The 25174-nt window shown below is 43.8% G+C and overlaps 3 protein-coding genes across 8 annotated transcripts in view; 1 reads left to right on the forward strand and 2 right to left on the reverse strand.

Moving 5' to 3' along the window:
- Positions 1-145: 145 nt before the first annotated feature.
- PGS1 (Phosphatidylglycerophosphate synthase 1) lies at positions 146-3778 on the reverse strand. Of its 2 annotated transcripts, none has more exons than XM_012360133.2 (8): positions 3623-3778; positions 2911-3112; positions 2711-2833; positions 2237-2514; positions 1828-2102; positions 1472-1696; positions 638-847; positions 146-449 (listed from the first exon to the last, which is right to left on the reverse strand). In XM_012360133.2, the coding sequence occupies exons 1-8, from the start codon at positions 3652-3654 to the stop codon at positions 247-249; spliced, it is 1548 nt and encodes a 515-aa protein (XP_012215556.1). In that variant the 5' UTR covers positions 3655-3778; the 3' UTR covers positions 146-246. The 2 variants fall into 2 exon arrangements, with proteins under 2 accessions (XP_012215556.1, XP_012215557.1); XM_012360134.2 differs by lacking the exon at positions 3623-3778 and adding an exon at positions 3397-3547.
- Oseg2 (intraflagellar transport protein Oseg2) lies at positions 3708-11809 on the forward strand. 2 transcript variants are annotated; one of them, XM_067358377.1, is made up of 14 exons: positions 3708-3844; positions 4252-4395; positions 4525-4637; positions 4735-4920; positions 5008-5478; positions 5767-6378; positions 6867-7305; positions 7426-8139; positions 8377-8830; positions 8964-9070; positions 9153-9596; positions 10012-10335; positions 10410-10840; positions 10988-11809. In XM_067358377.1, exons 3-14 carry the CDS (start codon positions 4543-4545, stop codon positions 11709-11711), a joined length of 5001 nt encoding a protein of 1666 aa, XP_067214478.1. In that variant the 5' UTR covers positions 3708-3844; positions 4252-4395; positions 4525-4542; the 3' UTR covers positions 11712-11809. The 2 variants fall into 2 exon arrangements, with proteins under 2 accessions (XP_067214478.1, XP_012215554.2); XM_012360131.2 differs by lacking the exon at positions 3708-3844 and adding an exon at positions 3851-4011.
- Positions 11810-13675: 1866 nt separating this feature from the next.
- IRSp53 (Insulin receptor substrate 53 kDa) overlaps positions 13676-25174 on the reverse strand; it is an 80973-nt gene continuing 69474 nt past the window's right edge. For all 4 annotated transcript variants that reach the window (XM_067358380.1, XM_012360132.2, XM_067358378.1 and 1 more), the window contains exons 8-14: positions 24708-24899; positions 23843-24083; positions 22616-22801; positions 21939-22041; positions 21233-21476; positions 20673-20848; positions 13676-19164 (exon numbers count right to left, since the gene is read on the reverse strand). In XM_067358380.1, coding sequence (XP_067214481.1) covers positions 16812-19164; positions 20673-20848; positions 21233-21476; positions 21939-22041; positions 22616-22801; positions 23843-24083; positions 24708-24899 — 3495 coding nt within the window. In that variant the 3' untranslated portion in view covers positions 13676-16811. The remainder of the gene's footprint in view (positions 19165-20672; positions 20849-21232; positions 21477-21938; positions 22042-22615; positions 22802-23842; positions 24084-24707; positions 24900-25174) is intronic.

The following is a 25174-nucleotide window of genomic DNA, read 5'->3' on the forward strand; positions in this document are numbered from 1 at the left end:
TATTAATAATATAATATATTATATAATTTTATTTCTATTTTTAAGAAAATAGAAATTCAAAATTCTGTAGAACAAAAAAGCAAAAAGAGATGAGGGATCACGTGGGCGATTTATGTCAAGACCTGAATTAAATGAAGCAATCATGTATTACCGAGAGTGGAATCTTATTTATTACGGAACATGTTAAATTAATCTTAAAATTAAATAATTTTAGAATATGGAATTTGCCTCTAAGATATACCGACTTCAGAAATAATAACGGAAAAAGAGTACAATTGCGCACACCCAAGCCGGCGGCACTCTGTCCTGCTGCGAAAAGGTCTTCCGCGTGACGGGCTTCGCGCAGGAGAACAATCGTGCCTGCTCCTCGTGCAACGCGTCTTGCAGTTTCTTGTTCTTTGTCACAAGAGCTATCTGCGTTTCAAGGTCTTTGTTCACCGATCTATAACCTAAATCATTTCGGATTTCGATATACATTTAATTCGAATAAAAAATATATAGTCTTCAATTGCTAATATGCGACTTAAGATGCAGTCACACAACTAAAAGTGATACATTTTGCAGTCACAATACTTTTCATTAGTGCCGCGAATATCTCAGATTAAAAGCAAGATAATCGAAAGGTATAGAAGCTTACCAAAATTAGGCGAGCCTATGAGAGTCAACGAGGGTTTTTGTTGATCAGGCAAAGTATACCAAAGACCTTTGGCGTGATAAGTCCATCCCGGTTTGATAAACTCCCACAATGTTACCCTTTTTTGCTGATCCATCTTCTCGCATAAGTTATAAAATGATTCTTCTATTCTAGTATATGCCGCTGGAATTCCTCCAGCAATTCCTTTGGCATCTGAAAGACACGAATAAATGCAAACTTAAGTAATTATTAACTTATAACTAGTTATATTAGCTATGTAGAGAAAAATAATCCTGCACAATAAGATTTACGCAGATCTTAATTATGATTTACATAAGTTTAAAATTTTTTAAAATACAATAGTATAAATATATAGCTCTTTTCTTATTAAAATAATAATCTTGAAACAACAAGCTGATAGAGCAGGAGCTAGTTATAATTGCTCAAATTTTCCATTTATTACAAAATAATTACAAATTCAGACGTTTCGGCCTAAAGGACGTGGCCATCTTCAGTGTAACAAATTAATATAAATAATGTCGTCGTTAGTCGAAAAACGTTGACAAGATAGTCAGAATAGACATGTTCTCAGACAATACTTATGATTTAGGTAACGCATCCTTTTATGACACGGATTGTACATTTTGTCATATCAAACTTATGTGAAGCCAAGGATCATCTAATTTAGTAGGTCCGTTAGACACATGTATCGAACAAATAAAGTAAGACATGCGTCGACGGCAGTGAGCCGGGCTTTAAATTTTTAATTTGCGTTCGAAAAATGCAACGTTTAAGATTCTAAAAATAATTTCATAGTGTGACGTATCAGTAACTTACTAAAGAAACCATTGGCAGTAGGATGTGCTGTCAAAAGATGACACGTTGCCTGACAATCTCTAAGTACGGCTTGACTGTAGTCGGACGTTAGATTAAAATAACCAGTTGCCAGCTTAAGCGTGGCTCCCGCTGGAGCCATTTGCAAGAGTTTCAATGTCACTTCGCTGTCATGACAGATATTCAGCTGACTCATCTGCACAAGTGGAAATATCCATGTGTCTGCATCTACAATATCAAAACGTTCATAATTTAAACCGACTTCTATATCGTTCCGTTTATTTATATCAACCTAATGGAAAAAATTTTGTAAATATGTCCTCTAGCATCAACATTTTGCGAAACAAAGAAGTCAGCACCTGCTTTGTCCAAATCCATACGCTTTTCTATTTCATTCTGGAAAAGCGTTTGTATTCTATACGCGGCTTCCTGGGTGAAGATTTTCCTGGATCCTTTGTAAGGATGACAGTTTGCAGCAGGATTCAAACTTGTGTTGCCGTCCGGTTGCAACAAGAAACTAAATTCCGTCACTTTTTCGACCAATTCGTTATAGAAGTCGCAAAGTTCCTCGCAATCTTCAATGACGAAATATCGATCCTGCCGATTCTTGAAGTAATCGTTGCTAAGATTTGCCCTAACAAAGTAATTCTTTATAAATAAATATTATATATCCACATATAGAACTCTTAAATAGATTCGTTACTATTGAAAATTATAACTACGGAATGTCCTGTTTTCTTTTTCTCTAAATAAATTGTTAATAATTACCCGCTAATGATTAAATCGTCATCGATCATGTAGAGTTTCATATGTTGCAAGCCAATTAGCTCATTAAAGCGATCAGGGATCACTGTCTTCATGACGCCTCGCAGTTTCGGCGTGTGATAAAAAAAGATCTTACAGCGATCTCCATATTTGCCTTTCAGCAAGGGCTCCAGCATCTTCCGAGAGTTCTGCTTACCTCGAGAACCTCTCATATAGTCGAGCAGTATCCGCACTTGCACATTGCCATTACTTGTATTCATCGTTTTCTCTATTGTGTTTACCTGTTGTGTTTAAGATTTGTTGAAAAAAATAAATTTAAAAACTGGAAAACTGATGTCTTTTTTCTCAACTCTAATCTTTTTCTCATCTTATTCTCAATTAAGCTTTAAGCTTTATGTTATTAAACTTTGTAATTTTTTCTATTTTTAGTTATCTCAAATTTTTGTTACAAACTAAATATGTTTTTATTATACCTACTAGCTCGGTTTCTAAAACACCAGTACCTAAATACAGTGAGGCAAGTGTTATTCTTCTCTTGGCATGTTTGCATTTCTCCAGCAGAGTTTTGTAAAACTCTTGTGGCTCATAAACTATGCTAATCTGTGGAGAAAAATATTCTTGTTAAAGCAGAACATGTGTTTAACGTCTATAAAATTGTGCAGGCAAAATTATTTTACCTTGGAGCTTTGCACTGGAAAGGCAGGAGCCACAGTATGTAACCAGGACAATAAGTTAGCTTCCTGTTGTATAGGAATATCTAAATCTCTAAACTTCTCATCGTCCAGCATCGCTATTTGTACTTTGTGCCTAACAAGCAGTGAATTTATATAACAGGTCTTTACTTTGTTTGCAGCGCCTAGTAATTTGGGTCCACAAAACCTAAAACAAATACAAATTTGTCAGAACAATATAAAAATACGACATAAAATACATAATTAAAAACAGTAAAAATACAAGAAATTATTTGTACAATTATTGAATTTCCAAATTATGACACAATTTCTATTAATTGTAATATATTATCTTCGCTATTGTTTAGAAAACAAGAATTATAATTTGTGCTGATTACAGTTGATCATAAAAAAATTATGTATTTTTTATACAAAACTTTAATATTTCGCACAAGTGTCAGAGAAACTCGTGTACAACTCACGCTAACTTACATTATTACATCACAATTATATTATAATTGTGCTACTGCCATAATTATTTATAAATTTCGAGTCTTATTGTATTATGACACACATTGTTTATACAAAATTTCGATTCTATTTTTGCACAATGAGTCAAATGTCAAAAGAATTTGAAGGTTATGTTCCATTAACCTAAGCATTTATGCGAAATGTGACATAACACGTATCAGGCGACGTCGGAATAATTCGTACGCACCGTTTAAAGATTCGCAGAGTTGAACTGTGCATGAGGAGCTGCTGTCATAAATAATAAATATGAATTAAAAAATTGATCATGCACGCAACGGTTTACAATATGAAATGTGCAAAACAAAAGAAAAAGGACATTAATTAGCAAGCGCCATCTATTGGCGTATGAATAAATACACGAGAGCTTCGTCGCTGCTCCGTCGCTAAGCAACAAATGTGTACATAATACGTACGTGATAGTTGCACGGTATACATTTGCGGTTACACTTGTTCTACATTAATATTGTATATTAAATGCTTGTAAATAATATTAACGTAATTGAGACTAAATGAGAATAGAATTTTAATTGAATCAACATGTTGCTGAAATACCTTGGCAGTGTCATGCCAGCGCTGGTGAGAGAAAACGACCCAATTTCAAAGATATTTTTCTCAATTTCCTAAAAAATTTTGACTTATTTTTTTAGCAAATCATCCTGCATGCAAATTACATTTTTCACTGCATATATATGGATCCATATGTGTAGATATTTTGTATATTGGTGTTTAATATCATATGTAAATTTAAACAAATAATAAATATATAGATATATAGTTTTAAGAAAGTCAATTTTTATATTTTATATATTTTTATAGGAATTGGAGAATAAAGTAGTTAGCATAGCATGGTCACCAAACAATTTAAAGCTAGCTGTGGCATCTTCTGATCGTTCCATTTACCTCTTTGATGAAAATGGTGTAAAACGGGACAGGTTTTCGACTAAGCCTGTTGACGCCAAGGTATTTATCTTCTATCTGTTATAAATATGTTTTTAATTCATGTTATTGATCGTTTATGTGCCTATAAAAATTACAAGTTTCTTAACTTTATAGAAATAATATTTAATAATAACATTTTTTCGTACACAGTTTGGCAAAAAAAGCTACATGGTGAAGGGTATAGCCTTCTCCCCAGAATCGACAAAAATTGCAGTCGGCCAAACTGACTGTATTGTATATGTTTATAAAATTGGAGAAGATTGGTATCTATCGATGTCTAACTTTCTTAATTATTCTATGAAGAGAAAAAAGTGGAAAAATTAAAATAAATAAATTATTGACTAATATATATTATTTTAGGGGCGATAAGAAGGTTATTTGTAACAAATTTCGTCAGAGTTCCTCGGTAACTTGCCTGATCTGGCTTGCGGAAGGCCCGATCATTGTAGGATTGGCAGATGGAAAAGTTCGCGCAGCTCTGGTGAAGTCGCAGAAGGCGCAAACCTTGTACACTTCCGACGCCATGACGATCGCGCTAGCTAGCAAGTAAATTATCAGCTCTTTGTTTCGATCATCCGCACAATCATCCGTAATTATGATTTTTCACAGTATATGATTTTCCTCAATTTTCAGCGTCCGCGGCAGTGGTTTTCTGTCAAGCCACGCTGACGGCAGTATCATCCGCTATTACGTCGCCGAAGACGGCAGCGCGGAACCATCGGGGCGTGTATGCGTTCATAACGTGCCTGCTTATGCTCTGGCGTGGCTGCAATCGCATATTCTAGCCGGGGGTTGCGACAAACGACTGACTCTGTACGATTCGTACGGCAAGGCGGCCAAGAGTTTCGATTTTAGCCGCGATCCTGAAGAGAGAGAGATCACCGTGGCCTGTTGCAGCCCGAGCGGTCAGAGTGTCGCCGTGGGCTCGTGGGATAAGGTGCGCGTCCTTGATTGGACGCCTCGAAGAGGTGTCTGGGAAGAAACGAATGTGAGAGAATTGCCGAACTTCTACACAGTCACGGCGCTCGCCTGGAGGCGAGACGGCTCGAAATTGGTGGTCGGAGGATTGTGCGGCGGTGTCGAGCAGTTCGAAACTATCTTAAGGTGACTGGAAGCCGATTAAATTATAAATGTTTTTAATTTCTTTTGCCGTTTTTTGCTGCAGCGCGATTTAAAAGATTTAATCATTTTCAAGTTGGAAATTTTTGCAAAGCAAAAATGCACTTTTTATTTTTAAGAGTTGCAAAAATGTTTGGTGTAAAAGCGCATAAGCTCGATAAATTGCAAAAAGAATTGCAACAAAATTTGGAAAAATGTTAGTATTAATAAAATAAGTTTGAAAGATATTTCGTTATTTCGAATATCGCTAAATATCGCTTCTTCATCTTTCAGGCGCACAGTTGTCCGCGGCAGTCACGAAGTGGCCTACGTGGGTCCCAGTCAGGTGGTGATTCGTCCGTTGAGCGACTCTCCGCAGCGCTCTATCGTCATCAGATCGCAGACAGGTCTGGAACTCGAGGATGTGCGTGTGCTGGGGCGCAGAGACAACAACGTAGTAGCGCGAACGGCGCGTACCCTGCTGATCGGCGACATTGAGCTGGGTCTGATGAGCGAAATCCCATGGGAAAACCAGCATAACGGCAGTGAGAAATTCTTCTTCGAGTATCCGGTTGTCTGCTTGATCTTCTGCTCGGGCGAGCTGACAATCGTCGAGTACGGCCAGAACGAGGCTCTCGGCTCCGTGCGAACAGAAGCGGTGAATCCGCACGTGGTGAGCGTACGCGTGAATGAACGGCCCTCGGCCGGCAGTGACGACAATAAAAAGCTGGCTTATCTATTGGATCCGAAAACTATCCGCGTGGTCGATCTGGTAACCGGCGCGACCGTCAACATGATCGTCCACGACGCTCGCATCGATTGGCTGGAGCTGAGCGAGGCGGGACATCGATTATTGTCGCGCGATAAGCGAAGTCGCCTTTGGCTGAGCGATGAAACCGGCGGCAGGTAATTATCTTGTATTTTTAGCCCAGATATAGGAAGAATTAATATAATAACGCTGTATAATATAATTATACTATGACTGGCCGTTTAATAAAATTACAATAATTATTAAAAATTCGCTGAAATGGCGCGCTTCGTATTTTCAGAAAATTAATCATAATCTAGTTACTAATGAATGGCGAATTCATCGCTGAAATTACTTTCTTCTTTTTATTTACTTTTTCGCTGCCTTTGCCAATGCAGTTGCCACTGTTAATTTGGTATAAAAGATTTTTATCCGCCAAATTGAAACCGAAATTGCTTGGTCTTGAAACAATTTTTTCATCAAGAAAAGTAATTAGTGAAATGGCGAGCTTTCTGAAAGTGGCAACTTTATTAATCAAGAAGACGAATCTTTCGCATTCTCATTTTTTCATCGAACATTTAATTTACGAATAAGTTTTCCATCAGAATCACACTTGCTTCAATTTTTCTCCACTTTGTGGAACCAGAGTTCTACTGGTGTCCGGCGCATCCTTTGCGTCCTGGGTGCCCGGTAGCGACGTCGTCGTCGCCCAGACCAGTCAAACCCTGGCCGTGTGGTACAACGTGGACGCGCCGGAAGCGGCGACGCTGACGCTGATCAAGGGTGACGTGGTGGATGTCGTTCGGGAAGACGGCAAGACGTCCGTGATGGTGGAAGAGCACGGCGCCAAGGTGGCGTATACGTTGGACGAGGGACTGATTGAGTTCGGCACCGCGCTGCACGACAATGACTTCGGCAGAGTCGTCCTGTTTCTGGAAAATATGGGCGACAGTCCGCAAGCGGAGACCATGTGGGAGAACGTGGCGAAAAACGCGATGAGCGAGAGGAAGCTCACGATAGCCGCCAGATGCTACGCCGCGATGGGCGACGTAGCTTGCGCGAGGTTTCTGAAGGAGACCGTCGAGGTTAGGTTTTCTTCTTTTTCATTCTCCGTTTTTTTTTATATAAAACACATGCTTGTCTCAAGTTAAATGCACGTTTCTTCAAGATACAATTTGCTATACTACTGCTTGTTACATTTCAAGATCGGTGAGAAGTACGCTAAGGAGACGGGCAACGACCCGATGTCCTGTCCGGACTGCTGGGCTCGCCTGGCCATATTGGACGGCGACCTGAAGACGGCCGAGGCGATTTATCTCGAGCAAAACGAGCTGGACAAGGCGCTGGACATGTACCAGCGTTACTGGCACTGGGAGGACGCTCTGAACTTAGCCCAGAGTCGTAACTGGAGCGGTCTGTCCGAGCTGCGGGATCGACATTTAGCCTGGCTGCTGGATAGCGGTCAGACGGTTCGCGCGGCTTCCATTATCGAGACCACGAATCCCAGAAGAGCCGTAAAACTTTACTTGGAGGCGCGTCGACCCGGACGAGCCGCTCGACTGGCGCTCGCCGACAACGAGCTGCTGGAAGACGAACAAATCGTCGAGGAGGTCATCAGCAGCCTCAAGGCCACCGATCTCATGGAACTCGCCGGCGAATTGCTGGAGAAGACGGGCGCCGGCGCTGAGGCGATCGGCTGTTACGCTCAGGCTGGCGTCTTCGCCAGAGCCCTCGATTTGGCGCGCAAAGTTGACGCCAGCATGGTGGTCGAACTCGAGAGGGATTGGGGGAAGCATTTGGCGGCGAACGGTCACTATGACGCCGCCATTAATCATTTTATCGAGGCGGGAGAAACAGTGCTAGCGCTCAAGGCGGCTATTAACGCCCGACAATGGAGGAAGGCTTTGCAGATTATACAGGTACAACAGTTGCGCCGCGAATGTATGTTTCGAATAATATCTCGCTGTTACAGCGCTGTTGCAGCGAAGCGTTGCTGCGTTACTGTTTTCTCGCGATAGAAACTGGTCGAATTGCACGCTCGCGTTTTGAACCGTCGCGCAAATAACCGATTTATTACTTATTCTTATTTCGGCTCACAAAAGCAGCTTATTTTCTCGCATTCATCTTGTTTTATATTTTCTCTTTTTTTTTTTTAGGTAATTGAAGACGACGATCCCGAAATTCAACAGCAGTGCGAAAAGCTGGGCGAGTATTTCTCCTCGGTCGGCGAAGGGAACTTGGCGGAGAATCTTTTCATTCGTGCGGGAAACACTCAGCGTGCCGTGGAGATGCACGTGCAGTCGGGCGACTGGATGCGCGCACACCAGGTGGCTCAGGAACACATGAAGAGCGACGAAGCCAACCAAGTGCTGGCGAAGCATGCCGACAGTCTGCAGCAAACTGGCGAGCTTCGTGCCGCCGAAGCGCTTTACGTCGCGATCGGCGATTACGACGCGGCGATCGCCATGTATCGCAAAGCGGGAAATCGTAGCGACATGATCAGACTAGTCGCCGAGCACCGGCCGGACCTCCTTCAGACCACTCACACGCATCTGGCGAGGGAGCTGAACACCGCCGGCAAGCTGAGAGAAGCCGAAGAGCATTTCCTAGGTCGGGCTTGTGCACTCGAAGCAACTACGATTTTAAACTTTTAGTTTAACGCCTTGCAACTCGCGTGAAAACTCTTTACTAGGCAGATTAAAAAGTTTCATTTTATTCTCAGCTTGTGTGTATTTTATTTCAGGCGCTGGTGACTGGCGCGGAGCAGTTACAGCTTACAGATCGGCAAATATGTGGGAGGACGCGTTGAGAGTCGCTAAGAAGGCTTCCGGAGAAAAAGCAGCACAGCAGGTTAAGATTTGCGTAGCGCGAAGGAGCTAAAAATATTTTTCGTTTCTCTTCAGCTGCCATTATTAAGCTGCCTTCATTTTAGGTTGCCTTGATGTGGGCTCGAACGCTGGCTCCGGAATTGGGCGCAAGACTCCTGATGCGGCTTAACTACTTGGAGTCTTGCCTGCAACTGGCATGCGAAGCCAGCCTGTTCGAGTGGGCTCTGGAAATCGTCAAGTACGGCACGGAGGATCAAAAGAAGGAAGTCCACTATCGCTACGCCATGGCGTTGGAGGATGAGGGCCGCTTCGCCGACGCTGAGAAGGAGTTCGTGCAAGCCGGCAAGGCCGTGGAAGCTGTGCAAATGTACATTCACAGCCGCGATTGGGAGTCCGCTGAGGATGTCGCGCGATCGCACAGCCAAGAGGCAGTGGCGCAGGTCTTGATTGCACGAGCCGCCGAAGCCGCTGAAGGGCAGGATTACGCGGCGGCGGAAGCTCTTCTTCTGAGAGCCCACAAGCCAGAGATGATAATAGAGCATTATAAGGTTGAGTTCTGTTCGTTATTTCTGCGAATCGTGCGAAAAGCTTTTCCGCATTGAGAAAAAAAATTGCAAAGCAATGTTGAATCGATTCAGCTTATCAAATGCATTATTTATTTGCACTATTTAAGTTGACTATATATTTGTTAAGACTTTAAACTTTATCATTTTTATTAAATTTAAGATACCGACAAAACTATGTTGCTTTAAATTGCACGAGATTATTAATATTTACGTAAATTGGCTTAAATCTAATGAATATTTCAACTAAAAATGTGATTATCAATTAAATGTACTTGATTAACTCCTTTTTTTCTCCGTGCAGATTGTTAATTAATTTACACGATAATTTCTCCATTTAATAATATGCGGATTCAGTAAGTGTCTATTTCTTTTTTAATCGTATTTAAAATTATTTTAGACCGCCGGCATGTGGTCCGAGGCATTGCGAGTGTGCCGAGAGTATTTGCCCAGTCAGGAGGCGGCCCTGCGTAGAGAGCTGGGTCAGAAAAGCGCGGGGCCGGACGGTGCGAACGCGTTAGAGGAGGCTCGCAAGTGGCTCGACCTCGGGGAAGTGCGGCCTGCCTTAGACACTCTGATTCTGAATCCGCAGGCGCCGAGATCTTATCTCATTCGTGCGGCTGACATCCTTCTGCATCAGGCGGATCCCGAAACCGCGGCGGAGATCGGCGGTGATCTGGGCACACGCTTGTTTTCCGTCGGTGAACACGCGCTCGCCGCTCAGGTATAATTCTTTTTTTTTTTTTACTAATAAACAAATTTTGACAATTATGATGATTATGTTGAAAAATGTTGCAGGTGTTTCTTCAGGCTGATCGGCTGAAGGACGCGGTGAGCTCGTTGGTGGCGGTCGGCGAATGGGATCGTGCGCGTCGAATCGTCCGCGAGCTCGCTCCCGATCTCGAACCGTATCTCGATGAAAAGTACCAGGATGCCATGGCGAACGAAGGGGAAATGGAGCGGCTGGCGGAAGTGGACGGTAACGCCGCCCTCGAGGTGATGGCGCGCAAGGGTCAGTGGAGTCAAGTATTCGACGCCGCGGCCTCGCAAAGTTCAGAAGTTTTGCACAAATTTGTGGCGCGACGTGCCGCGCAGTTGCTGAAGGGCAACGCCGCGTCGCAGGCGTTGCAGCTTTACGCGCAATACGGCGCGCCCGCGATCTCGCAGAACTTTAATCTGTACCTGCAGTTGGCGGAAAGCGTCTTAAACGCGGAGCAGCACGAATACAGGTATGGCATTTGTATTTGCAAAAAAATTCCGCCGAAAACACGGCGTGCGGTTCAGCTTTATCGAAATTTTCACTTTTGAAAATGTCTTACTGTCGCTCGAACGTAATTTTACTAGGGAATGTCTCTTCGCAAATTGATTGATTCCAGATATCTGGCTCAACTCCGCGACGTTTTGCACAGTCTCAGCCGTTCGTCGCCGTCTTTCGATAAATTCGAGCGTCTTTTGGAGGCTGCGCACCTCGCCGCGTTGAGACACGGCTGCCGTGCGTTGCCAGCGCTTTCTGGCGTTGCCGTGAAAGCGTCCATCCGCCTGTTGCGGCACACCGACGTCCTCCGCGCAGATATATGCTACTACGAAGCGGGCGCCGCGGCGCGCACCGCCGGTCTCTTGAGCGAAGCCTTCGTTTTTCTCAACCACTTCCTCGATCTGGAGGAGTGCATCGAGGAAGAGGGCGACGGCAACATTCTCGACGTGGACGATCTACGCGTCACCGACTTTCCGCTGGAGGTTCCGCTTCCGGAGAAGCTCGGCGTCTCGGCGGATCAGCGCGAGGAGGCGAGAGAGTGGGTGCTGGCGGTGTCTATGGACCAAAAGATCGAGCAGGGTCTGCCGGTCGATCAGAGGGGCGTTTACGTCGGCTCTCTGACGTCGCCGACTAGCTCTGGCGCGCCTCTTCAACCGTGCGCGATCACGGGATACCCGATACGAGGCCCGGTTATCAGATTCGAGGAGTCCAGCCGCGTGGCTGATCGCGATGACTGGAACAAGCTGGCCAACGCGGCCCGACAGGCGACACCGGATTCGCCGATTAACGATATCTTGAGATTCCTTCAGGAATGGTGCGGCATGGCGCCGAAGTATTCGTTCTGAACAGATGATTTGAAGCGGTTTTAATAAAGGTAATGTAAAGAATAAACATTATAATTTAACACTGCGTGTAGATAAATAAATAAATAATATTAAGGACATTTTGTATCTAATTTACGTCATTTCGCCGTTTTTCGTCGCTTACTGATTCTTGTTCAGTTCAGCAATCTGTACTTTAGGATCAAAATTATGTTTATTATATATAATTGAATTGATATACTTACTCTTGGTTTGTACATTCTTGAAAAGAAGGGGAGAACACAAAATTGTAAGAAGGATCAATTCGCCAAATTGTTGCCGGTTAATCCTTCTTTCGGTCAGGTAGCACGCTTGTCCTGTAGGGTAGCTAATGAAGGGATTTGAAAGGGTGGGCAGCCGCAGATGATAATTAACCGCTTGGCAAATACGCTCGGCTTTGGCGCATTCCATAAGCCAAAAAGCCGTCCGTGGAATTTGGTGGTTCAAAGTAAAGCAAATACACGCACACACGCTCGCGTTATATTGACTGAAATCGTAACCCCGGCTTGATGCACGCACGCTGGCCATGCTGCCGACATTTAACATCCAATTCTCCCGTCGCGAGAGAGAGAGAGAGAGAGAGAGAGAGAGCGACATTCGCGTCAAGTGATACAAAGTAATTTATTAACGAAACGATCACGGAAATTAATGGAACAATATTTAACGGAGCAAAATATGCAAAAGTATACTATTATTTTTGTCACAATTGTCATGTTTCGATGATAATTAGAAAATAAAAAAACTTGCTTGTTAAGAATTAATCAAAATTCTCTCTCGATTTGAAATACTTAAGATATACAATATAGTTTTTCTTATAAAAGGAAAAATACAGTGTATAGAAATCTTTATTCGGACAAAGTTGAAGAAATGTAAATGCGATTGAGACAGCGCATCTCACGTTGCTTCCCACACAGCCGGCTGCCTTCGATTTTCTGATAATTACCGCGTAATAGTTCCCGCGCAATTTTCCGGCACTATGCGGGCTGAAAATGGAATGTCGTAAGAAAAGGGGGGGGGAGAGAACAGCAAGAAAACGACGCAGTTTCCGTCCAGACATGATCCTCGCGTCCCCTTCCAGGACTCGATGAAAGCGGGTTGATCGCCACCATTAAACGCCCCCGACGATTAATTTAAATAAATGCGTCGCTATTATGAGCGGCGAACACTTACCTGTGAAAGATGGCGGATATTCAAATATGGATCTCCTCGCTGAAAAATCACGGAGGACTTAATCTTCTGATGGATCGCGGAATTTCCTCCTGAAATATTCCGACAAAGAACTATGGAGGCGGCTTAATTTGAGGATTACGTGCCGGAGTTTTGCCGACGAATAGAAATTTCTTCCTGATCCTGAAATGAAAATCAAATCAAATTGTCCTCGAAATAACTCGAAGTTTGACCGAATCATTAAAAAATTTTACAACAAGATCTTATCGCTCGCAATATTCTATGCAATATTAACGGACGTACTTGTTAAAACAACTATAAAGCACCCGAAAAATATATTGAAAATTTTCTTTCGATATTTCCTTCAAATCGCCAGTTACGCTTTTCTTTCAAGTGCAATTTAATTTTGAGGAACATAAAATCCACCAAACATCCGATTGTGTTTTTTGTTTCTCAAAATTAAATCGCGCCTAAAAGGAAAGAAAATTTGAGAACGTCGGCAGCGTTCAAAGAAGTGTAATTGAAGAAGATATCGAAAGAAATTTTTCAAAAGGCTTTCCAGGCACTTTATCGACATTCTGTCGAGTGTATGAAACGTCGTGGAAAATTAAAGCGATAAAATTTCATTATAGACTGTTTTTTTATTGATTTAGTCCTGGAAAATTTTAGTTCCTGTATATGTAATGTAAAATTCAATGATAAAGATATATAAAAAAAAAGAAAAGAGGGAACGAAGAGAAAGGACAATGACCGGGTTGCAAATGTATGTTAAGCAATTGGTGTATAATAACAATAATATATATAATATATATAACGTATATGCATGTATACATGATTATTACAACAATTTTGTTTAATTTAATGTAACCCAAGTCGCTGGAACCACGTTCAGGACGATTTTTGTATGTGTCGCGCGCGGATGCGAGCGCGCGCGCGCGTGTGTTGCTTGTGTGTGTGTGTGTGTGTGTGTGTGTAATCATAATATATTATTCATAACATATATTAACATCTTGCATCTTGGACTTCCTTGGAGATACTTAACTATCGCACATTTTACGTTATAAAAAACTGGGTACCTTAAAACCCGCCTTACACCTCCCGCGCCAATCTGGACGTCTTCTCTTTTCGTGCGCGCCTATATATTATAGAATATTACTTTAATCTAAAGCTATCTTGAGATGCGTATTGGAAAACGTTTAAAAACACTTCAAAATGGCATGTCGCGTATAGAAAATCCGAATCTATCAAATTCTCCGACATTTTAACCCTTTCAGTATCAAATCGTAAGTGTTAAATATCTTAAATAGAGTATTAAATATGTTACATTGATAGTGCTTCCATAATAAATGTGGAAAATCGAACGATTTCCTTTTTATCTGATATTTTAACTCGTCTCACGAGTCGCTAGAAAAACTCCACGCTTCGCCCCGTTCCAAGCGCGAGAATGGAATAAATCTATATAATATATTTCATAAAATCTACTTCGCGTAAAACTTTGTGTAGAGTATTACAAATGTGACGGGATTCAATCACACCTGCTTTCGCCGTTGCTACGACTGTGTTGACACACAGTTGACATTTTTGTTAAATGCAGTTGAAACGGCCGTTCGCCCATTAATTTAACACCGTGAAAAACTGTATCGGAAGGGAAATTAATACAGTTACGGTATTAATTCTCATCTCTCTTCGCGTCGCACGGCTGCGTCCCGGCAGTCGTGCGACATTAATCCTTCGCTAAACACTACGGAATTGTGTTAACGCCTTATTCAACACCGTGGAGATCTACGTTTCTCCACGTAGCGTTTATTAGCACGCGTCGCAGAAAATCCATAGAAAGGACGTGTATACGGTTACTTTATCGCTAGATACGGAAAGGGTTGCGACGTAAATATTCGCTCGAAAACAGTGATTCACGAACAATTTCGTGTGGCAGTCGATTCTCGTCTCTCGCGGAAAAAGCTGCGCGACGAAGGAACTTGTTTCGACAAGGCATCCTTGCCATGAGCTCGCTACTGGCACGAGAAGCACATGATCTAAATAAAGAGCTTGTCTCATGATAACGCCGGCGCCGAGCGGTCGTTAGTCTTCGTCTTTCGCAGCTTCACCGTCGCGAATATGTTAGTCCTGAAAGGCGTTAATTGCGGTTAATGCTCGGGATATCTATAACTACTGCAACGATGGAGACATTGAGACTTTGAGTAAACTTGAAATCTGGAAAGAACGACTGCCTTTAAAAACAAAAAAAAAAAAAAAACACGCAAGAAACTCGCTGCTTACAAAACATCTAATTTTCAACTCTCGAAATATATCACACATCTCCTTCACATCTTTTACAGACTAAACAGCACTCGAGCTAGCTATGTATCGTTTAAACGCTAAATTTGCATATAAAAAGAAGCGCGGCTTCAAGTTTGCAATACGATTAAAGCTACCGATAAAGAAATGAAAAATGGCAATAGTTGTAAATAATCTAGCGGACAATGTTGCATTATGCCAGCAATAATAATAAAACAAAATAGAGCGTAGACGTGCAGCGATAACGGACAACAATGCAGGTCGCAACCAATGATGACGAATCAGCCGGTTGCTCGCTTCCGTTTCGGAGAAGACAAGTCGCTTAGATGTCGTCGCAAAAATGTATCGAGCGCTTTCTTTGACGATACTGCAAGCTCCTACAACATCAACAGCCAAATCATTGAGAACGAGACAAAGCATCGAGGAGGAGTCAAACGGTGCTAACACTTTGAGATGAAGTGCGGAGTTGATCGTTCACGGAGAAGCTACTCATGAAACGGGCAGCCACAAAGAGATTCGGAATGGCCGAGGGAACGAAAAAAAACAAAAAACTTGAGAGGGTTCGGGGTGAAAAACTAATACTGGAGATATGGTAACAACTGCAAACTTGCCATTTGTTCACTCATTCAAATTTCAACCTCTTCACTCGTAAATTATTAGCGCACTTAAAATTAAAAAAATTAAAGTATTAAAACCGCGCGCAGTGGAAACTGCCATCTCTCGTATTTTTCTTCACTTCTTCGATAAAGCATCATTCGTTCTGCTTCTTCTTCTTCTTGAGCAAAGTGTCCGGCAGAGTTTCCTTTTTTTCTTATTCTTCTTGTGTTTCATTTTCTGTCTTGTCTGCGATGAAGAATTAATGTAGCGGGCGTTCCAGCAAGGAGACAGATAGACACTATATAATAAAATTGAACGCAATGCTTCAAACGACACTTCTTAAAGCCCGACATTAGTCGTTGATCTGCGCTAATATCGATTTTTTTTGTTTATCCTCGATTATAATCGTTTATTTGTACTTGGCAATTTCGCCTAAAACAATTATAGTTATTAAAACTAGTTATCTGCTTATTAAAATTATAATTTAATAAACAAATCTTTTTCATTGTATTCTTAATAATTTATCAATGATTTAAATTTCAACTAAAGCGAAACAAATATTTAAAAAAAAGAAACAGTATTCGGTGCTAGATAAAATTTAAAAATTACTGAAATTGACTGCGAAAAAATTTTCGATTCTGATTTTTAGCTATGTCATTGCGGAAAATCACATTATGTCGGTTATGTTCTTTGCTGGAAAACTCCCGTATTTATTTGGTATGAAGATGGACCTTGAAAACTATGTTAAATTCTTTTGTTTCAAGTTACGAATTTTGCGAAGCGTAGAACCTTTTGTCCTTAAAAATTATAATACAAAAATCAAGAAATCGGATATGAGATTCGATGAAAAAATCAATCTCAACATTTCGTAAATGAATGGAAAAACTAATCACATGATATAACCATGTGACCGTCATTTGTGAATTGATCTCTCGCACAAACTTCATACCAAATAGACACATTCATTCTTCCGTTCTTTAAATTCAATATCCGTAGCGTTGAGATTTTGCCAATTTTCCAGCTCCTCTATTGCTGCTTCTGCTTCTTCTTTTTCTTGACAGACGCGTCCGCGCCCCAGAGATCATACCAAGGGCCGCAGGTGTTCCTGTCACGATCGGACTCTCTCCTCAACTTGGTCCTCGGCAGCAGCGTTTTTTCCGGCATACTCTGGTCCTTCACGACGATGCAGCTGTACGTGGACTCCTCGTCGGAAGCCTCCGTCTCGCTGAAATTCAGCGTCGCCGGCTCGTCGTCGTCGTAGTTCCTCCTGTCGCGCGCCATCATCTCACTTCGTTTGCTCTCGTTATTCACCTTCAGCTCGGCGACGATCATGTTGCGCTTCGCCTCGAGACTGCGCCTACGTTCTTTCTCGATAATCGCCTTCCGCGACACGTTACCGACGAAGTACGCGCGCTCCTCCGACTGTTGCTGCTGCTGCATCTTGTACTCCGACCTGTCCGCGATCTTCGACCTCTCCGCCGGCGTCGGGAAATCCTCGAAGTAATCCGTCTTGTCGGGCGGCTGGCTCCTCTCGGCGGCCTTCGGCTCCTCGTGCCGGTGCTCGTTCGTGATGGTTCCCTCGCTGTTCCCCCCCAGACTCGAATTCGGACTGTCGGCCTCCGAGCTCCGCTGCCTGCTCGGATTCTCCGCCGTTCTACCTTCCTTGCGAATCATTTTTGGAATGTCCACGAGCGAGCGATGCTGCCAGAGCGCCATACCTTCCAGAACCTCCGAGTCCCGGCGGAATTTCCAGAAGGACTTGGTCCGCTTCACCAGTTTCGGGCTCTTCGGCTCGTCGAAAGCTCGTCCGGTTTGAGCGAGATGTCCCATCGCGGTCGACTGACGCGGCAGCAGAAGCTTCCGCTCCATCTTGAGCGTGTTGTTGTTAGTATCGCCATTGCTATGCTCGTTACCGCGAGGCATGGAGCCCCGCTTCTGTAGACTCGCACCGTGCAGACCCGCGTGGTAACCGTGTCTTTCGATTATCTTCGATCTCTCCAGTTTCGTTTCGAAGTTCGACTCGTAGCCGCGATCTCGCTCGAGCGAGCCCGCCCCGTAACGCTCGGCCTCTCCGTAAATCGCCTCCTCCTTGTCGGAGTATCTGCGCTCTCGATAAGGTCCCATCGGCCGCTCCGGGGCCTCCTGCGACGGCGGTCGCGGCCGTTCGAAGCGCCGACTGGACAATCGCTCGACCGTCCTGTTGCGATTCTTCTCGAACGTTCGCTCGTAACCCATCGCCTCCTTCCGCTGCTCCATGTACGCGCGCTCCAGCTCGTGCCTGGTCGCGCGGGCCCGCTCGTACGATTGCGCCTCCTCGCGCGGCCGCTGGAAGCTCTGCTTGTCCTCCTTCGAGTGCTCGAACCGCTGCTTGTCCTCGCGCGAGCGCTCGTAGTTCTGCTTGTCCTCTCTCATGCGCTCCGAGTTCTGCTTCTCCTCTCTCGCGCGCTCGAAGCTTTGCTTGTCCTCGCGCGAGCGCTCGAAGCTCGGCTTGTCCTCGCGCGAGCCTCGCTCGAGCGAGCGCCTGTCGTCGCGCGCGCGCTTGTCGTCCCGCGAACGTTTCTCCTCGCGTCGCTCCGCGTCTTTCTGCCCGCTATTCCGACCGCGCTCCAAACTCTTGTACTCCGCGCCGGCTCTCTCGTGACGATCGCGCGAGAAAGCCGCTTCCCTCTCCAGACTTTTGTACTCCGCCGCGCTCGCTCTTTCGCGCCGCTCGAGGAACTTGGGCGGGCTGTGCTCGCGCGCGTACTTCTGCGCGGTCTGCTCGAGCTTCTGCGTGATGTGCTCGACTTTGCGACCCGGTTCCGGGATGGTGATGGTGCTCTCGTCGTCGGATTCCGACGACGAACTCGAGGACTTGCCGTACTTGCTCGTTTCGAAATTGTGCCCCCCCTTCCTTTGCTCCTGCTGAGTCTCCTGATCGTCCGCGTAGAATTTATTGCCGCGATACTCGGCGCTGAACTCCTCCTCGTCCTCCTCTTCCTCGGTCTCGGCCTGCGTCCGCTTGTCGACGCGCCGCTGATCGCCGCGACGGTTGTTGAAATGGGCGTCGCGCTCGCTCGTCATCTTCGTGCGCTGATTCGCGCTGGGCCGCTCGCTCGGCGCCTGTGCCGATTGCTTGCTCTTCTTCTTCTTCGCCACGTCGCCGTTCTCCAGCGCGAAGTCGCCGTTGGCCATCTCGAAGTACTTTTTCGAGTCCTCGCCCGCCTTATTGACCTTGGACTCCGCCCAGAGGTCCATCGCCGTGCGATACAGCTGCCAGGACTTCTCGTCCGTCCGCGGGATCGTCTTCCAGGAGTCGTTCTCCCAGTTGTCCTTCGGTTGCTTCTCGTCCTTCGGGGACGGACGATCCCCTCCGCTGCGCGGCTTCCGGCGCCGTTGTCTGTGTGCGCGGCGCGCGGTGAGTAAAAGAAAAAAAGAAAAGAAAAGAAAAGGGAAAAGGAGGATTAGAAAGGGGAGAGGGGTGGCTGATGCGGAGGACCATCACCATGGTGGCTTATTTCCACGAGCGACCACGATAGCGCATGCGATATCTACAAGAAGGAGAGACACATTCTTCGAAGGAACGAGATTTCATTCGTAAAAAGATAAAAGTCATTACAAGCTGCTCTTCCAAAGCCACATCGCACCGAGTAAGCTGAATATCGATATATATCGATATATATATATATCAAATTGTTTCGATTGTAAATAACACTCTTTCGCAAAATCAGCTATCGTACAGCAATTAATGACAATATGTCGCGTATTGCAAAGATTATTCGGTAATTCAATTGTACTTTATTCGCGATTGAGTATACAATTTCCGCAACACATCCACCACCGTCAAGGTTTTTATTTCTTTCACTCGCATCACAAAACTAATCCAATTGAGTGCCGGCGGAGAAGAGCGGTGGAAGAGGGATGAAATTCGCACTAATTACAGGGAGATAGTATAATAGCAGAGATACGATAATACAAAGCTTCAATCGCGCTGAATAGGTCGAAGCGAGGGTGCGCTTATCGGCTAGTTATCAGAGCGTAATGTTGGGGTAGCGAAGGTATCGAAAGATCGGAAGGCCCAAAGTACCAAATAACATGTAATTTAACATTCGAACGCGAATAACAGTAGTTCGCGTGTAAACTAAGAATTGAAATTGATATAATAGCGATGAGATCGGTATCCGATGTTACACCGACAATGAGTATCTCGCAATTGTGACTGTTTTAAATCATTACTTTTAAATATAAGAAATATGAATTCTAAAAGTATTGTAAAAGATTCACACTCGCGGAAAAATTATCGCAAGGTACGTTTTCCTAATTTTTGATTAATTATTATTCAATACACGCGTGTAATGTTTATTTCTGTAATATATCCGACATTTATATTTTGTATTTAAACGTAACTACAACAAGATTTGCTATTTTTGTTGTAAATTGCGGCGTTAATTACGTACAAACGTAAGAATCACCTTCGCGCGTTTATCGAAATTTGAACTCAGCACAATTTTATCAATTTCCATCCCCGATGTAGACCATGTAAATTACGTGAACTTCTTTTTACGAGTGACGACTAAAATCATTCATAGTGCGAAAAAGCTTTTTCTTCAATACACAAAATGATAAATAAGCCCCCTCTGTTTCAATTTACGATTAAAAAATTTATAATTAGATTATCATGTCGCAGCACTGTAATGGATTGTTGCTTTAATTTTCAACAAAGTTACTAAAACGATATCTTTACGTATCTTTACGCGAACAGCAGAAATTTTCCCGAGATAATTTACTTAACTTACGCGCAACTTACGCGAATGTTCAACCAAACGTTACATGGACGACACGTGGCAAGCAAAGACAAACGAAGAGTAGACGCGAGCTTGCAGCTTGGGATGCAGATTTCGGACTTACCTCATTGCCTCGTCGTCGCTGTAATCGACGTCAGGCTGCACCGGGGGCTCGTTGGAGAAGCCGCTGTCGTTGCTGCTGTGAAGAGACGTCATTGCCGGAGGTGGCACGGGAGGCACCGGCGGTTGCACCCTTCGCCCTCCGGCTAATACCGCGGGCAGCGTGCCCGATGGACGGATCTGCAACACGAACAAAACGGCTCTTATCTCACCTTAATATACTTTTTTAAACAATTCCGCGGCCACACGCGTGTATATTACATAGCAGAATTTACTCTTGGAATTTCGAAATTCTCCAAGCGCACAATATTGCTCGAAAAAATTATACATATTACATTTATTTATTTATTTATCATTAATAATATAGTATGCGTAAAAGTTTTTATGTAATTTACACGTAATTACAGAAGGTGCAAATAAAATGTTGCTGTGTAACAAAATTAAAGTAATGAAAGTTAAATACGTGATTAATTATGGCGCGTGATCGATTATGTTGTGGAGGGAAATAAAATAATTAATAACCCGCACACATTTATGAACCGCTGTATTGAACTAATAACTCACGGATTTTGATTGGCGCGCGGTGGGAGTCGCCAAGACATTCGCGTTGTTAACTGGCGTGCCGGCGTTGCTACTATTGTTGTTGGCGTTCATGTTGTTGGCGGAACTATTCCCGGCACCGGTATTACCCACGGATGACTCGTCGATGTTGGCTGGAGTTAGAGGCGGTCGAGACGGGGGCGGTTTACACGGCGGCACCGCTTGCGGCTCCGGAGTCCTACCATTGCTTGCTGCGTGGCTCGGCGATCTTCGCATGATTAAAGTTATATAATGCAACGTTATACATGCACAAGCGCAAAGTTAATTAGAAAGTTACAAAACAAATAATCAAGTGTAAAATAAAAAATATCTCGCATGTCCCGCACACATAGCAAAATTGACAACCAATTCTGCGTTTCGAACTTGTTCAACGCATTTGAGCAATATGACATATGCAAAAGCGAGTTAATTAAAAGGATTAAAAATTAAAAATTGTGAAGGCAGAAAGAAATAACGAAAATTAGCAGTAAATGTTAATTAATTTTTAACAGAAAAACAGAAATCGATAGATGATTATCTGACGAGTATATTAAATTCTAGGAAATATTAAAAAGACATTTCTTTACCGAAATCTATAAATGCAGAATATTAGTACGACATGTTTGGGGAGTTAATGATGAGCGATTGTAAGTGCGAAACTTTGGTCGCGCACTTGAGAAATTTTACTTACCCCAAAGTGTCATCGATTATAATCTCGGTGTACGCCAGGGGAAACCATCCCGTGCTTTGAGTACGGAGGTTCTCGCCAAACTGCCATCCCTTCTGACGGTCTCCTAAAGGAACGAAATAAAGAAAATTATGCAAATCTGCGAAGTAAAAGCTCCGTCCTCATTAATATTTTCACCATTCAGATTCTCTTTAATTGTACATATTTAAAAACTGGCTACTAGATATATCTTTCACGTTCCGTACGATTTTATTATGCAACAGCTACGATTCTAAGTTAAGATGTCTACTAAAAAAAAAATCCTGTTGACTTTCCAGACACTTTTAATTCAATTTCCAAGCAAAACTGCGGTATCTTTGCGGATTAAAAATAAATTCGTTTGTTGCGTGAGTGTTCTAAAAGATTTTTCATTCATAAAGTAAGAAACTAAGAAGAGCTCGAGTTTCAAATATTAAATTTAAAAATATGATGAAAAAAGAGAAAAAAAAAAAACTAATCACGAAATAAAAGCAAAATTCTCAAAGAAACATTTTCAATAGAAATTCCGCGAATGCCGACCGAATTCCCCGAGAATTCCCGGTTTCGCAGGTTTTTCCAAGTAGCAGACACTCCGGAACTACTGTAGTTCCGGAACATCGCATATATATCGCACGTATTGATGGACCGTATCTCGAACTCACCCATCAAAGCGATGAGATCACCCTCGAGAAAGCTCAGCTGATTCTCCCCCGAGCTGAGATAGGCGAACAGAGCCCTAGCGAGAGGCGCGTCCCCCCAACCCCCGATGCTGACTCCGGTGCCGCCGCCGCTGCTGCGGGACGCGGGGGGCGCCATGGACCGAGGCCGGGGTGGGGTCTCTGGAACCTCTGGAAACCAGAAGCGCTGTAACTGACCGTACAGCGAGCCGCGCAGAGGGATGAGGATGAGCCCGGGATAATGCAGGATAGTTTCGGGGTAAACCAGGGCAATTAGGTCAGCGGCGAGCGATGTGTAGCGGTAGTTGGGATGTAAATTGGAAAGCGAATGGGCAATATTGCCCTCGCGGAAACATTCGGAGTTGTGAGAGTCGTATTGGAAATATCAGCGGCGCATTAATGACGACGCGATCACTTTTCAGCGCGGCGGATCAAATCGGTGAGCGCGACGGGATTTATTTATATATCGTTTACACGTGTTATGTCTTTCTATCTGTCCCGCTTTCCTCCCAAGCCTTTGTACTTCCGCTCTCTAATTTCAGCAAAACGCGCAACGTGGCGCAGTCCAAAAGGAAACAAACTCGGCGCGTGAAGATAGCGCGTGTAATGACGGGGGTGTGATGAACTGGCGTGACACGCGACACCGCGACGATGAAATACGGGCGCGGGTCGCGTTGCACAAACGAAAGCATATTCCGGTTTTATTGCGCGCGAGACCCGGAACACGTCGAAAGCTTCGGGTTTCGACGCGAGTCACCGAATCCGATCGCGGACTGAAATTTATACGATCAGAGGCTCGCGAGAAGAGAGTGGAAACGTCAGCACGGATAGCTCCATTCCATCGATTTTTCTCGACCGCTATCGTTCACCGGTTAATGGCCCGCTGTTGTCGCTGTCGCGCGTGACACCGATGTAACAACAAGCCGAGCGAGAAATTATATTAATTCAAAGAAAATATGCGCGTCACTTTAATTCACGCGTGCATTTGATTTTCGCTTTAATTCCCGTTTTATAAATTTATAATCTAATTTTTTATTCAAAACAGAATGTTCAATGCGAATTGGATTACAAAATATTTGTTCCAGCATAAGAATGAATATTAATGAGCGGGAGGGGCGAATTTTTGCCACGGCCGCGTAGCGCATAGCGCGAAAATCGATATCATTGTCGCAAAAAAAAAAAAAAAAAAAAAACCAAAGCAGCAGAACGTACCGGGACCGAGGGATAATGTCGAGGCGTGTAGGTTGGCCTCCGACCTCGCTCTAGAGAGGACTGCGGGGAGATGCGACGATGGACCAAGATGGCTGGCAGATGACGGCGGATTTCCGGACAGCGGGCCTAGTCGCAGCTCCAGGCAGGAGCTGTCCATGCTCCTGGTTTTTCGCAGCTGCGAACTCATCGTCGTCGGTTCGGAGCCACCGTTCTCCTCGTCTTCAGGCCAGAACGACGTTTGCTGCGCGTATAAATTGCGCGATTACGATAACGCAATTTCTTCTTTAAAAATTGCTAACTAATTATTCTGCGATTGTCGCTCGTCTCAATAAACGAAATCAAGAAACTTAATAATATTCTACAGGTTTTTGTATTAAATATGTTATGAAATTACGTGTTACATTTAATATGATATACAGACTCAATGAGTCTTACATTTTTGTCCGCTCTGCTGTACGAAAAAAATATGGTATTGCGTTAAAATTTATCGCGCCAATTTCGCTCTCCTCCAATTAATTCTTGATAGATCGCGCTATTATATACGCGAGGAACGATTTAAATAAATTCGGCACGTGAGCAAATGCCGGCCACAGAATTGATGAAAAATTGATCGCCGCGAATATATTGGCGCGCGGAATTCCTTATAAAATTTTGATAATCGAAAACGTATAAATATGCAATTTTGTGACCGAACCCATACGTAAAGATCCACGTTTTGTCGCGGAGAAGTCTGAATAAAATTGGCTGAATGCGAATGGCGAATCGCGGAGAAGCAGGCTTTATCGCGCTCAGATCAATTCGAACGATGTGAAGCGCGAAGAAGCGCGTATGAGAGATCGTGCGATAAGCTCCGTCGCGAATTTACCCTGAGTCTGGAAGCGAACATGTCCTCCACCGACTGGGGCAAATATTCCCTCGTGGCGGCGACCTCGCGCCATTTATCAACCGAGGGATGAAGCGCGGCCAATGCAACCTCATGAAAACTCGCATAGTGCTTCGCCAAGGAGCATTGTCGCTCCAGCACGAAACCGTATCGTCGTCGCTCCTGAGTCATCGCCTGTGAAAAGAACGCATAAAAGGCACGGTGTATTAATGAACTCGCTGCGTTAATGAATCTCATCGTGCAATCCATCATCTCCGTCGTCTCCCGTGAATTTAACAATTTCGTATTTGTTTTCCACAAGATTTCGCATCACTTATCACACCTTATCGCGTTCTTAAAAATACTCGCAGATAATAAAGTATGAGAATATTGCAAATTTCATCAATTTCGCACTATATTTCTACTGCATTTCGTATTTTTAATGTTATTTTTACATCTTATTTAACGAA

The sequence above is a fragment of the Linepithema humile genome, chromosome 6 (genome assembly GCF_040581485.1).
Source record: "Linepithema humile isolate Giens D197 chromosome 6, Lhum_UNIL_v1.0, whole genome shotgun sequence".
NCBI lineage: Eukaryota > Metazoa > Arthropoda > Insecta > Hymenoptera > Formicidae > Linepithema > Linepithema humile.